The 15,919-nt window shown below is 33.9% G+C and overlaps 1 protein-coding gene across 1 annotated transcript in view; it reads right to left on the bottom strand.

Annotated features, from left to right (window-relative positions):
• Positions 1-15,919, bottom strand: part of LOC130446622 (dachshund homolog 2) — a 416,848-nt gene that overhangs the window by 24,449 nt on the left and 376,480 nt on the right. Inside the window, exons 9-10 of the mRNA XM_056782989.1 lie at positions 12,433-12,576; positions 5,551-5,862 (exon numbers count right to left, since the gene is read on the bottom strand). Coding sequence (XP_056638967.1) covers positions 5,551-5,862; positions 12,433-12,576 — 456 coding nt within the window. The remainder of the gene's footprint in view (positions 1-5,550; positions 5,863-12,432; positions 12,577-15,919) is intronic.

Raw genomic sequence — 15,919 nt, 5'->3', positions numbered from 1 at the left:
TTCAGGATTTGCTGGTTCATTACATTCAGACAGATTGGTGAAAGTCTTTGTGCGACACATCTAATTATCTCCGGTGGTATATGGTCGGGTCCTGCAGCCTTTTTTAATTTGATCCTGTTTGAAGCTCGATCCAGCTCTTCTGCCGAGAATAGTGGAATAGTGTCTCGTACCTCAGTGGTACTCCACTTAGTTTTCTGGTGTTGTGGGAACAGCTTCTTAGCTTCGTCAAGCATGAGTTCTTCTGACAACGCAGGAGGTGATCTCAAGCTCTGTTTATTCATCACTATCTTGTATCCCAGTCCCCATGGGTCTTCTTCAACTTCTTCAATGACCCTTTTCCATTTAACCTGTTTTGCTCTTAGGATGGCGTTCTTTAGCCGCGCTCTTTCTTCTTTGTAGGCTTGCCGGGATGTATCTTTTTGTTCTTGCGATATATTAGGTTTTTTATGGAGCCTTGTCATATTTCTCTTCCGTGTAAGGCATTTTTTCCGAGTCTCGGCGATTTCCGCTGACCACCAGTAAGCTGGTTTTTTCCTGTCACTTGGGATACCCTTTCGTTGGAATGTATTATCACATGCATGGCTGATGTTCTCAATTAATCTCTCTGGCTTTAAGGTTTGTTCTCTTGATGGTAATTTGCTTCGCAGTTCATTTATGAAGTAATCCATTTGTGTCGTATCCACCCTCCATCCGCGGCTCTTCATCTTCGTTCTTACGCTATCTTTCTTAATAGCTATATCAAAATAAATGTAATTGTGGTCTGTAAGATTTTCCTCTTCAGACACTCTCCAGTTCGTTACTAAAGGCGCTATATTGGTTGCCGCGAATGTTATATAGATAATGGATGAGCTTTGGCCTCTACGGAAGGTAGGTTGACATCCGGTGTTCAGTGAAATTAAGTTTAGTTCTGAGGCCCATTCAGAAAGAATATCTCCTCTAGAATCATTTGTTGTTGAGTTCCACATCATTGATTTCGCTTTGAAGTCCCCGCAAATCAGGCACTTATTTTTCCGTTTAGCCATACTATTTTTCAGTTCATTCAGTAAATGTTGGAACTCTTCGAGCCTTATATTTGGCGACATATAACAGCTATATATAGTGATTTTGATGCAGTCAATCCAGACACATCCATTTCCCTGTCCCCAACCTTGTATCGATATGTGCTTGCTTGCTGGTAAGCAAATTGCTGCATCTATATTGATATCTGTGTACCGGCCGCTCTTTTTAGCTAAATTCTTGTTTGGTTCGCTTATGATTGCAATGTCTATTTCATTTGTAGCTGTTATTTGTCGCAGTAAGTCATGTGCTGGAATACGCCTACCTAGGTTAATTTGAACTAGTTTGAACATTTTGTTGGCGGTTTGTTCGCAGCCTTTTTATCTCTCCTCTATATAAAGGGCACTTTAGGGAAAGTGGCCTATGACCGGAGATGTTGCATAGTACGCAGTGAGCTTCTTTCGTGCAGTCTTTTTTCTGGTGGTTTTCTCCCCCACATTGTATGCACAATCGTGTTCTATCAGGGCCCTTGCAGAATTTGGCTATATGACCAATTTCCCAGCATCGATGACACGAGTCCATTCTCACCCTTTCTCTCACACTGCAGTTGACCAAACCAATTCTTATTTTGCCCATTTTGAGTAGGCTATCGGCAGTTTCTTTTGGTATAAAGACGGTAGCTGCTTGTGTCCCGCCATAGTCAGGCCTCAAAGAGCTAACTCTTATGTCTCCTGTTGGTTTTCTTCCCTTGCCGATGTCTCTGATAGCAGCTTCCACTTCTTGTTTGTTAGTGACAGCATCAATGTTCTTAATATGGAGGACAACCTCCGCTTTTTGGACTCCTCTTAGCGCTTTAACTCCATTCCTTCCCCTAAGAGCTTCAACTAGTCGTTCTACGGCCCCAGCTGTTTCCTCCATTTTGAGGAGTAGGTTCCCGGACTTCGTCATGCGCACACCCCCAACACTGTCACTTAATCCTTTCTCTTGCACTTCTTTTTTAACCTCCTTCAGTAAATCAGCATAGGTTCGGTCGCCTACATCAATGATTACTGCCTCTCCTTGTTTACTGGACTGAGCTCTCGTTTGTCCCTTATTGTTTGATTGCATGCAGATGACAGCTTCCACGTTATTTTCTCTACATGCACACTCTAGTACCTTAAGGGCCTGGTCTTCGTCCCATTCTTTTGAGGGAACCATGGTGATGTGCTTGACTCCTTTGTGCCTCATCGCCTCTGTAAGTCTTTTACATGCCATATACAGTTGGAACAAGTCTTGTTCTTTGTCTTGTTCATTTGGCAAGCCGACAAAGAATGTGAAGTTTACTACTTCAGTCTCCCCTTCATCTTCCATCCAAAACTTGCTGTTACTTGCCACACTTATAACTTTTCCAGGCTGTATTTTGTTTGCTTCGACAAGCTTCCAAATGTGTGGTATTCTGACGGCGACTTCCTGCATAATTTTGTTTTCTGTATCTTTTTCTGTATCCATGAATATGGCTAGGTCTCTTCCATCTAGCACTCTCCGCATATTTTCGGTTATTTTTTTTGTTTTTTGGAAACACTCATTTCTCCACTTCATTCCAATCAAATTCTTCAGGGATTCTTCGTTTAGGCCTTTGGTTAAATGTGTGTCTATTTCGTGTGGCGTTAGCTTTTCTGGGCCGTCAGTTTGGGTTGACGAACATGTTACTGGTCTTTCGTTTGTTTGAGTGCCCACCTCACGGGTATTTATCTTCACGGTCTTCTCATCTTGCGGCTTGGGTTTATCCGGGCTGTCTACAGCTCTTTTTAGAGTGTCCTGGGCTTTTGGTATTTGTGCTCTCACGAGCAGTCTTCACTAAGGCTTTCGTTTCAAGCACTAGGGAATCGATAATCCTCAGGATTTTGGTTCCCGGGTCTATTGTTTTCCTACTTTGTGACATAGTAATATCAACGATGCTAATATTTTCTAGTCGCTTTCTTTTAGCCAACTGCTGTATGTTTGAAGTGTCATCATCAGTTGACAAATTGGGAACGGATCCTCTTCTCCCAGGGGGAGATCTTGCTAAAGAGCTTCTCCTTGTAAAGGGGTCTATTTCCATTCCAGTCACCATATCCAGCACCATATCCAGCACTCCGGCCTGGTCTCCTACCGCGGGAGCATAGTGGTCGCTTGTTGGTCGAGGGGGGCCCACTCTCTCACCACCACTCTCGACCGGTACTGAGGTATCCCTCCTCTATATATCTATCTATATATATATATATATATATATATATATATATATATATATATATATATATTGTTTTTATTTAATAAGCTGTAGGCTGATAATATATAATATAATATATATAATAGTAATATAAAAAAACAGTTTGGCTGGGAATCAAAGACATAAAACACATATTTGCGAAAACATTTAACGAAAACAACAATATTATTTATAGAACTTTTATTAACTAATAATGGCTAATAAATTTTTTGTCGAGTTTAAGAGCACGTTTTGTCCTTTTTCCTAGCGTCGTTTTAAGTTACCGCCTCCAATCTCAAATTGAATCCTTTGAAATATCTCAGTTATTTCATTGGATATAATACCACCTATATAGCCATTCCGTTATTATTCATAATAACCGTTTAATTTCGAAATTAAATGCCAGAATGAATAGCTGTTTTGATTGTGAATGTATTCCAAAAGAAAACATATCCACATTGAAATAACGTTCTTTATAATCGTCGGCTTTCTATTAAAAATTACAAATGATTCGTTTTCACGGTGATGGCAAATGTTCTGGGGCTACTGGAATTAAGTCTCACTCTTTTGTTCAACAATGTTTTTGGTGATAGTTCACATATTAGATGTCAGGTAGCTGAAGTTGCTGGGAAATTAATTAACAACACTGTTGAGGTAAAGTGAAGAAGACAGAATATTATACAGTGAGTTTTATGTATCTATATATCTACAACAATTAAAGACATTTGTGCCATGTTAGAAGTAGATCCACATTTGTGAAGTAGAAAAATTACGAATTTTGGAAAACATACACTAAAGGGGATAACACCATATGCTTAAAATGTTATCCATTTACTTTAATACAACAAGCCATGCGATTTTTAGAACTTTGCAATACGTTTTGCAGTATCCCTGATTGCTAAATCTTTTAATTTATGAATATTGGTACGTTTTGTTTTATAAACAATGTTTTTTAAGTGACTCCACAGGAAATAGTCTATAGGACACCACATACACGCACAGTGAGGTGGAGCACCATCTTGTTGTAACCAAATATAGTCATTTGGAATATTGTTATTGTCTGAAAATTTCTAATAATGAAGTTTCTTCTAATTTTATTTAAAAATATACCGTACCATTTGAGTTGCCCTTGATAAAAAAAAGGACCAATTATTTGATCCCCTATTATTCCAGAAGATACATTCAGTTTTTCGGGATATTATGTGTGGGATTGAACCAACGTTACTTTATATGGATAAAATTTATTATCACGTACAATTTTCATTACGGATGTTTGCGAAATATCAAGTTCCCTGGATAATTGTCTACTAAAATTTGGATTGTCGTCACAAAAATCTAAAGATTTGTTTTCAGTTGATGCAGTTTTTGTGCGCCTTAATTTGGATAAATATTTTACTGAACCAGTTTTGTTAAACTTTTTTACTAATTTACTGACAGTAGATCTTTTATTTCGGTTAGGATATATATTATTGAAGATATTACACGTTTCTTGTTGACTTCTACGATCCTAATATCATTAAAATATCAATTCGTTCTTTTAGATAAACTAACCATTTTGAATTTCGAAAAGCTTTAGCTATAACTCCGAAATTACGGCATTTAGGTATAGAAAACATTGAATGAAAAATGATAATCAGTATATCTTAGAGATTCATAAAAACACTAAATATTTAGGGTGATTCATTATTTTTCCGGTAAAAGGAAAGATCTGACAACAATGCAAATACCTCCATAATACCGGCCGTATCACAAAATTATTGTATATTAGATTTTATAAAAACCGTACAAGGCATTTCCGAGATAGTTGAAGCGTTTCATACATAAAACTCACTCTGTATATACAGGATGCTTCTATATTCTTGCTCGTTTTATATTAGGATGGGTTTTCCCTATAACAAAATTTCCTTACCCCAGCCATTTTCAAAATATCACTCTCAAAAATGGTGGCTAAAATTGAATTTATTATTTTTTCCAAAGATTTCAGTAATGTCAGAAACTTGAAATTCTTTATTTTTCTAGTACTCGTAAAGGACTAACTACAGGTGATTTTTCAACATTGTTACATTATACGCGGGTGAAATTAGCATCTCTCTTTATTCCAAATCAAAACTTTTTATGAAATAAAATTATAACCTAAATCCTTGTTTTAATCAAAACTATTTTTCATACTCGAATTTTTCCCAAAACCAATAGAAGAAGAGAAACACCATGAATTATAATTTTGTTAATAAATTAATAACTCATAATAAATTGCCGTACAAATTATATTTTTTAGGTTTTCTGCAGCCCTGCAACGCTTATGCTCTAAATAAAATCAAATTTCTTACCAGAATAATTTTGCCAGAATGCCGCTCCGTTATTCATGAGTTCAATACCCGAATATGCCCACGGTTTGTTTTCCTGCGACAATGGAGTTGTCGGTTGATCTCGGATGTCTTTAGAATTTTGATGACCATAAGCTACATTAGACGGATCGTCACCTTCTTGTTTTATTCTTTCCACTGGACGGTCCGAGAGATGGTCTGGACGATCAGAATGTTGAGGAGCTGTTAAAGGTGCTTGATTAGGTATATTGCTAGTCGAACTGCTTACTGGTAACGAGCTACAAGAAGGCTTTTGTTCGGACTGATCAAGTTTTTCTGAAATCAAATGATATCAAATTATGTCAAAATTATGTCTTGGGATCTCAAATGATATTGAATGATATCAAATAATATAAAATAATGTTAAATGATGTTAAATGAGGTCAAAATGATGTCAAATAAATTCAAATTATGCCAAATTATCTCAAAATTTTGTCAAATGACGTCAAATGATATCAAGTGATGTCAAATGATGTCGAGTGATGTCAAACGGTATAAAATGATGTCGATTGTTATCAAATAACGTCTGTTAATATGAAATGATATCAAATAATGTCAAAGGATCTCAAATGATATTAAATGATGTCAATAAAATGTGAATAGTTTCAAATTATGTCAATATTATGTCTAATGATGACAAATGACGTCAAATGATGACTAATGATATCAAGTGATATCAAATGATGTCGAATAGAATAATGTCAAATGATAGTTTTAAATTTTAAGGTTTGATATAAACGAGGAGCTCAATTGTTTCAAATACCACTTACAAAGCTACTACATTCTGTTTTATTATTTTTTCCCTAGCATTCTCTCTTCAAAATACTTTCAATTTGTATTAAATCCCCAAACCATCAACGAGCCTCCACCACCAACTGTCGGGATTACACATTGTCCGTTCTTTTTTCAACCTAAGCACAAACACTATTCCATTAGAACCAAAAAGCCTTAAACTTTCATTCGTCAGTTCATTAAACTCCTTTCCTTTATTCATGTTTCTAATTTTTATGTTCTTCATCTCATTGCATCCTCTTTTCATTTTGACCTCTTGAAAGTTGATTATTCATTGCCGCCCCCATAAAAAAACAGCTTCTTTCAATTTCTATTATTTTCGATTTCGACCTTTGTTTGACAATATAGAAAAGAAATATTTATTTAAAAATATAATGAAAAGTTTATGGGGTGAGTGAAAACTTTGGATCGGTATTGTATATTTTAGTGTTGTAACATATTTTTGGTTATATTTGTTATATTTTTCGACTATTCGGTCAGCTATATAAAGTGAAATCGAATAAAATAATACAAATATAATTAATGATTTTCGCGATTATGTGGATGAATGATAAATATAAATACTAGATACACATTACATCAACTTCAAATCAATCAACACCAGATGATATTTCGAGCTTCACGAAATGAATTTGTAAGCGATCTAAAGTCTGCAAGGGATGGTTAAAGTAGTAGTAAACAGGGCCTGTCAATCACATAGCGCGAAGGTCTCAAGTCTTTGATGCCCTACAGGGTTCCAACTTTCGCGGATTGATCCCCGTAGATTACAAGATATTTGCCTTCTATCCATTAAGAACCTTCAAATGTTCCTTCCCAATGTTATATTTACCAAATAATAACTTTGAAACAATAATATTAGGTATATAGTATGGGCTAATTTCTGCTTTAGGGCTTCATCCGATATGCCCGCCATGGCAAACTTGCAAGTTTTTAAAGACCGATAAGGCGATGGTATTGTCGACTAACAATTACACATAATACGACATTTGGTTCATTATTTTTTGTACTGATTATCAATTATCAATTCAGTATATATATATATATATATATATATATATATATATATATATATAGAAGAAGAAGTTTCTAATCCGTTCTGTTCCGATATTATGGACGGTAGAGAAATATTCGTCTTTTTGATGATGTTTTGTGACAAGAATCCTTGTCTTGAAAACAACTTCTTGTCTCGGCATTTTCTTCACCCCTTGAAATTTCTTGTTTAACCGGTGATTCCCCTAGTTAGTTGAGTCAAATTCTTGTTACCAAATGGTATTCTCCATCTGTTTTAATATATTTTTGAAGCCAGTTTGTGAAAAATAGTAACGAGGAATTCTGTTTTTATTGGTAGCAAAAGTCATTTTGGGTGTTGGATTTCAAATCTGTTGTAAGTGAAATTAAAAATCTTCTGAAAAAAAATCAAAAACTCAGAGCGAAGTAACTTAAACTTAACAGTGTTGACGAAGCATTCAACTTTCTTCCTAACATGTTTTAACTATATTTTGTTATAGTATCGAAAATCTGGATCATTCTAAAATATCAGATAAAAAATGGGTTTTAATCAGTGAATTTTTTCAGTATTCTAGAAGCTTCAAAACACTTTATTTAATACTCGAAGTGGAAAAATATTACAAACTCTCATTGGCGGCAATTGGAATAAACTTACTTTTAGACAAACTAGAATTATGCAGTCATAAACTTGATAATAAAAATGATAAGAGAAATTACGATGAGAAAATTATTCACTACATTCAAGCTGCCAGAGATAATATATTAAAACACTATAACAACACTAATTTGATATATTGTAGTTCTTTTCTGGATCCTCGATATAAAGTTGAAGTATTTTCTTCGTTTTCATTAGGAAAGCTTCTGCAATCAAAGGCAGTTTAAAAATTTGAAAAAATATTCTAAGCTAGTTAATATAATAAATCCAATGGATTATCGATAGAATCCAATACCAGAACCAGCCCCAATACTGTGTTTTGAAAATGAATTTGATTTAGATATTACTTATCTATTTAAAAAAGGTATTTTTGAAGTATGAATTTGAGAAATTTGTAAATGAGACACCAAAATGTCTATCGGTCATTATCGAAAATGGCCAAGAATTTTCTCTGAACGCCAACAACATCTGCACTTGCGGAAAGGCTATTTTCAAGAGCAGCTTTAATAATAACAGAGCCAAAAAATCGGCTGGGCTGTGACTCCATAAGAAGCCTTACGTGTCTGAATTCATGGCATTTGAATTAAGATTTGAAAATGTGTTAATTTTTTTATAAAATCTGGTTTCTACAAGATTATCATTTATTATTTTTAATTTACGTTTTTTTGAATGATTTTAGCAAAGAATGTGTTCATAGAAATATGTTATGCTGCTTAAAAATATGTTACATTTTCCACAAATAAATACATTTTAGTGTTTTCATTGTTAGTCAAAATATATCAAGATTTATTGTTTATATGACAAGAAATCTTGGTAATTTCTTTTATTTCTTATTTCTTAGACCTTTTGATCTGATGTTTTCACCCGTTGAGGTCTTTATCAAAACACCAAAATAAAAATGAAATCAAATTAGAAATCTATTTTAACATTAAAAAATTTATTATTCTTGCCATAAAATTCCTTAACTACGCTGGAATTTCTGGAACTGTTGGTGATATTCATACTGAACACACTGTTTACACCAATAATTACAATTACATTGTCTGAAGCGCGTTTCGATAACTGAAGATAAACTAGAAGGTGGAGTTCACCTTCAGATTATCTAAACGCGCCTTTGACAGTGTTGGTGTAGTCTTGGTATAAACAGTGTGTATAAGTATAACATTTCTCTTGTTCAGAAATCTTAAATAACTTCTTGTCTTGTAATCAAGAACTTAACGACCACCAAATTTTTTATTTCCTAGATACATACTTCAATTTGAAGGTGGCATATTTGAAGTTAGTTATTTTAATTATTGCTGTTTTTCGTTGTTGTTTTAGAATTTCTTCAGATATTAGTTGAAAGCCTGGAGGAATGGTTTGATTTGAATTATTTTTCAATAACAAACCTAAGAATGATAAAATATAAACATTTGATATGAATAATTTAATGCTATTCTAATATTTGGTACAGTCTCCTCTTTTACATAAAATGCTCTTTCGTTTTTTAACAACAAGAAATTGATCTTGAATACGTAATGAGAAATATTATACCAAACAACGTTTTGGTGTCATTAAGTTTCTCGTGTATATGTAAGTTATGTAGTGAAATATTTTTAGTCGGTGTAGCAATCTAAAATAAAACGTATGCACCACTCGATTATGGTATAAAATAGGGTGGAGCTCAAATAAATTGTGTATTTACTGTATTTATTGCACCTATATGAACAAAGGCAGCCAATGAAATTTCTTGAACGCTCTGCAATTACGCGTAATTTCGGTATAAAATGCGAAAATGGAAACTTCTCGAATGCGGTTTTGATTGGTTGGAATTATTACTTAGAGTTCGTGCAAAAACAATTATTATTACGTGTTTTTGAAAAGCAAACCGCGGGGGAAACGCATTATACGGAATCTTAGCGCGGCAACGAATTGAAGAATATAATAAATAGGCATCTAGAGAAGAAACTATACAAATTAAATTAATTGCCGATTAGTAAAGCACATTTTATTATATGAAGAAACGCGAGTTAAGACTTGAAGGGAATGCTAAACGAAGTATCGCAAATAATTGATAGCTTGCAATAAAAATATTATAGCTTTGTGAACAAGATGAAGATGGATATTTTCGTGCCACAAATATAAGTAACGAATCAGTATAATAAGAATATGAAGAGATATCAAAGATAATATATACATGGTATTGACAAAATAATCAATTACAGTCATCACTTACTCTAATTCGTTTTCTGTAACAACTATCATCATTGAAGCATAATTATCATATGGTAGTTCAAGGGTCTTTCTTGTAAAAGTACTGAACCACCCCTTGTCTTACAGTTTTTAACCATGTATTTTTTAGTCTTACCATTGCTAGAATCACATACTAACCATTATACCATGTTGTTATTAATCGATTTTCATTTTGGAGACAATTTTGGAGACATAGCGAAAGATTATCATAAATTTTTCCTTGTCTCATATTTGGATCTTTATCAAATTATGACGAAATATGTAGCAGCCGACAATGGAATAATTCGTATTTACATTAAAATTTATGAAATAGAACCATGAAATTCACTCAAATTGCTTAAATCATTCATAAATTTTCATGTATTGAATTCCGTTTTAAGAATTTCCCAATTTTAATTATTTTTTTTTTATATTCTTTGTTTATGCGATTTTTATAGTACTGATTACCTTTAAATCCATTATTTTAAAACTGAGATGTCTGTCCTTTGTCAGCTTCACAATTAGTACAAGGTATTTGATATGGGCATCTAAATACATCTCTCAGTCAAAACTTATAATCACTGAACTTTTATTGTCACATAGGATGACAATAATTGCAGTTCAAATATCTTAACACAGCCAAAATTGATAATCATTTCCTTGAACCCAAAAATTTTTTTGTGTTTTTATACTCCGTGTGTGTTTATTTCAAAGAAAAATTAGTTATGACTTTTATGACTCTGACGTTTTGGACATCTTAATAGATCTCTTAGTCAAAACTTATAATAACTGAACTTTTATTGTGACATAGGATGACAAGAATTGCATATATTAAATATATTAAGGATTATTTTGTACTTCACCAAAGTTCTAGGCACCTGCAGACAAACTTGGTGTTTATGAGCCACGTCTTACAGTGGAGTAGGTAAGGCAAAAAGCATTTGAAGTGGTAGTATCAGTAAAACAGAGTCAGGCCGGTGACCATTCTTTTTATGCTTTAAGCTTTCCAAATTTCTCTGGTCAACTTTGGATTGTCTATAAGTCAAACTGATCTCTTCTGTATTGAGTCGAGCATCCTCAGGGTATTTTTGGAAGCCGAGCTCCAAATGTGCTAGCAATATTTCAAAGATGAATGAATCTAGGTCTTATAAAGGATAGGAAACGGTTGCGGGGTATATAGCTTCTTGGTCTTAGACAGAGCTTCAAGTTTTTGTCATGCTACCTTTACTAAATCGGCCACGTGACTATGCCAGGACATATTGCTTCCAACCTCAACACCCAACAAACGAATTTGCGTTGTTGGTGTCAGCATTCTTTGTAAAAATAGCAGCCCAAGTTTTCGCTGCATTAAACTCATTCAGTGGTGATCTATTGCGAATTTGGGTGTTAGATGAGTTTATTGGGTCGGTTGATTGTTGATATCTATAGATCTGGTCTATAGTTTTGTCTAGAAGATCATTGATGTACAATAGGCAAAGAGTAAGTGACAAGAAGCATCCCTTGGGAAAACCAGCGTTGACTTCAAACCTTTCTGAGGTGTGTCTATCGATAATAACCTGGATGCATAGGTCTTTAAGAAAGCTACTAGGCCAGTCTATAAGCTCAGACAACAAACCGTACGATCTCAATTTCTCTAGAGCTTCAGTCCATAAGTTGCTGATATCTGCAGGTTGATCTATGTTTACGAAAGCTGTATTGATGGCCGACGATGATGTTAGCAGACTCAAGATATCTCAATATTTTCTTGTTATTGACTTATTCTATGACCTTAGTAACAGCTGAAATAAACTAGTTCATTACTTTCATCTCTAAAATGACCAAATATACAGACAAGATTTATAAGTAATCGTAAACTTTGAGAATTAGAGGGAGGAGGAGTTGAGCGCTTGAAGGACTAGTATGTTGTCAGGTATTATATACATATGGTTGCATTGCGAGATACTCCTTCTTTAAGCACTTAAACGAAGTTTTCTGCCAATGATAGAAACCGTAAGATAGTGTTAGTTGAACTGAAGAATCATCACTTGTCTATTGATCGCGACATCAAAACACTGATTATAAATATGTTATCGCTAGTTTAAAGTTCCCGATTTCTCGATATCTTCAAATTCCAACTGGCTACCTCACATTCTAAGAATAATTCTACCGTAGCATCATCATGTTATAAGTATGTAGCTTACCGTTTATTAAATTAAGTTGTTCCGCTGACCCAGCTGCTCTTAGCGCTTCTTCTAATTGCGCCCTTCGCTTGTTTTCCAAGTCGAACTTAGCTTGTAACTCCCTTCTATATCTTTTTTCTCTTCTGAGGCGTTTCTGTACCAATTCTGAAACAAAACAATGTTTTTCAGACAATTTTAAGCAATGAATTATATTTATAGAATGCGCTCCAATTAATTCAATTCTTGCGTAATTAGGTACTATGTGAAAAAATCTGGAATTGACAATTTACAGCATGAAAATATTATCACTCTCCAGCACTCCCTCTGAATTATGAGCACCTCCTCGAAAATTTCAAATGGGGGTCATGTGACACCTTGTTGGAAGGACTGATGGGTTGAAGGTGAACTGTAGGAAACGTGCATAAGATAGTCCAAATCCAACGTAATAAAGAAACGAAGAGATATTCTAAGGGCATGAACTCAATATTCTCAGGTCTTCCTTTTTACTTCTTGAAACTTTTCAGATTTTTTTTCTAATGATTTCAGCTTAAAATAGTTTTTTAAAAATTGGGCGGTATTTTTCAAGTCGTAGTAGGTAGAAAATTCAAATTTTTTTATGCTATTTTAAACTGATTTTCATAGAAACGAGACCATAAATCATCACGAAAAATATACTTTTCAGTGAAATTTATAATTTTAACTTAACGTACAATTATTGAATTTGCGAACCAATAATACTGAGTATTTAAATCTCCACCATAGTTTGCGAAAATTCAACTTTCACGTGAATAAGCGCAAAAAAATTTTTATAGACACAACTTCTCATTCTGTCTTTTTGACATTCAATTCTTTTAGGTTGAAATTTGATTTTTTCTAAAATTTCTTCAAAAGAGTCAATAAAGTATTGGTAAGTTGACATTATTACATTGTAAAAACTCGAAACAAGCTGAATGAAATAAAATAAAGTATAGCCCAAATTATATTTTATTGGAATGTAATTTAGGTTTTGAAAGTAATTCATTGAAATGTGTGTTCAGTAACATCAATTTGTATAAAATTCATTTTTTCATAACAAGATTTCGACTCTCCACCACCTCTTACTTGAACAAATAAATTGAAACTTGTGATATGAAAAATGTTCAAAATTTTTAGGAAAATTCGATTATCATATGTATAGTGCCACCTAGTTGGGTAAATTTTGAAAAATTTCATATTATATTTTAATAGTGAACTTAAAATTCTGAGAATAGTTTCCGTGTGTGTCCCGGGACAATTTTTATTTTTTTCTCCTGAAGCTGTAATATAATTCGCTTCTGAGATATGGCCGATAACCGTTCTCAGTTTACCATTTGGTATAATATTTAGTTGCTTATAAAATTTTTAAACTTTAATTTCTTATCAATGTAATAGAAGTTTTTTGATCCATTTAATTGTAAGATTTTTCAAATACCTGTAAATTTAGAGTAATTATTAGGAGAAATTTTTTCAATTTTTTCCGTTTTTTTCTTTGATTTTAAACTTTTAGGCTGCTTCCCTGATCTATCGGTATCGAACATGTAGATTAGTACCGCGTACAAAGAGCTCCGTATGAATGTGAATAAAATGTTTAGTACTGCTTTGACCATATCCTCCAGCAGCTAAGATGAAGTTATGACGATGGTTGTTTATTTGCGATTATAAAAAACCGAAAACGCTATTGGAGACATCCTTCCATTAAAAAAAAATTCAACCGAGGCGTATTTGTGGAATTAACTCAAGATGATGAATATTTTCAAAGTACAGAATGACCAAACAAGCATCTCATTGAGCTTGTCGGTCGGGCTATTAAGAGGCAAAACTCAAGAATAAGAGAATGCGTTGGAGCCGAAAAAAAACTTTTGATTACATTAAGTATAAATATAATTTTTCCGAAACTGGTTTGATTCTGATTATTATCCATCCTTTCTTGTAAGTTCTGGTATTGGTTGGTTTGCGCTTAGAAAACCATTGCTGATGGGGGAGAGCTCATGGGTTGGGAAGTTGTGTCTTCCACCGGAGAATCGTTTTGTATTATAAATAAGAACCATAACATTGATTTAAAACTGCTTTATTTCATTTTCAACCATGACAGTAAAGGCTGAAAATAAGCTTAACAGAAAGTTACGCATTGCGTTTGTTTTCTCATTATCGATATTTGGCGCACTGAAGTTTAGGACACTTTTTGATTTGTTTTTTAAGGCTCTTACGTGAATATTTAGCTAATATATAATTATACAGACACGGGTACTGTTCAATCTCTAGAATTTTTACGTTTCCGAATCTAGTAACATTATTTTATTATAATGCGAAAAAATGTTGAATATTCCGTTGCTATTCACTTGGGTGATACAGATCCTCGACTGATCTTGCATACCCAGAGCAAATGGCGTTGAAAACGAATCCAACCGACCAATCTGCCTCTATTTGATAACATAGCTTCGGTATGAATGCGGTACAGACTGCCAGTAAAGAAACTGTACTTGCTGATGAGGGAGCGGATTTAGTTTTATCGCAAATCGAGATAAACCTTTTTTTACCCTTAAATACTCTCTCTCTTCAACTTTCCGAACTCAGATCGCCTTTGAATTCTTTCATTTCAAAGGTTTTAGCTCTGGTACATAACCGCTATTTCGTTGTTAACCAGTGGTTAAATTTTTTGTTAACTCACCGTGTTACAATCTAGCCTCAATAACTTTTTTCACCAGTTGTAAATCAATGTAAAATTTTCTATGTGACTCAATAGGAAACAATATACGAGGTTTGTTCATAAAATAAGGTTCCCAATGAATTTTCACAAAGAAAAATATGTTTGAAAAGTTTGTATGTTTATTTTTCGCCGCTTTTAGATCAATGAATTCTGAATCAGTGGGAGCCAAGTCTGTGCTGTAAGGAGGGTTTGAAACAGTATTCTATCCAAATCTGTTGATGAGATGCACCTTGCACAAACCCTGCGATCTTTCAGCATTGCTTTTGAAATCACTTCATCTGTACGTTGGTTTTTGAATTCTCCACTCAATTAGCGAACATGTTGCACACTCATACACTATTTTCCATTTATCACGTATAGCTGTGAATGGATGTCCGCCGTAGGAATCCATTTCATTCCCACCTGGTGTGGGAATGAAATGGACGCATTCCGGTTAACCAGATAAGAATGAACGTTGTAGACAGCTCGCGACTTGCAAGACGATATGGAACCTTTCAATCGAATGTGTATCAATATTTGTTATAGCGACTGTAATCATTTCATTTTGAAAGAAAGTGCTCTCAAATCCTTGGTGATTAATAAGCACCAATAAGTTCAACATTCATAGAATATTATAAGAAAAAAAATTTAAGCGAGTGTGGACGAGTGATGAAGTTTCTCAACAATATAAAAATAATAAAAATTATAGTACAAAAATTACCCAAATTGCATGATGCCCTCTGTGGAGAGATGTTTCTGAAGCAGTAGGTAACGTACCAAATATAAAAGCCGAAACGCTACCTA

Source organism: Diorhabda sublineata, chromosome 7 (genome assembly GCF_026230105.1).
Source record: "Diorhabda sublineata isolate icDioSubl1.1 chromosome 7, icDioSubl1.1, whole genome shotgun sequence".
In the NCBI taxonomy this organism is placed as follows: domain Eukaryota; kingdom Metazoa; phylum Arthropoda; class Insecta; order Coleoptera; family Chrysomelidae; genus Diorhabda; species Diorhabda sublineata.
This window is presented reverse-complemented; position numbering and strand designations above follow the sequence as displayed.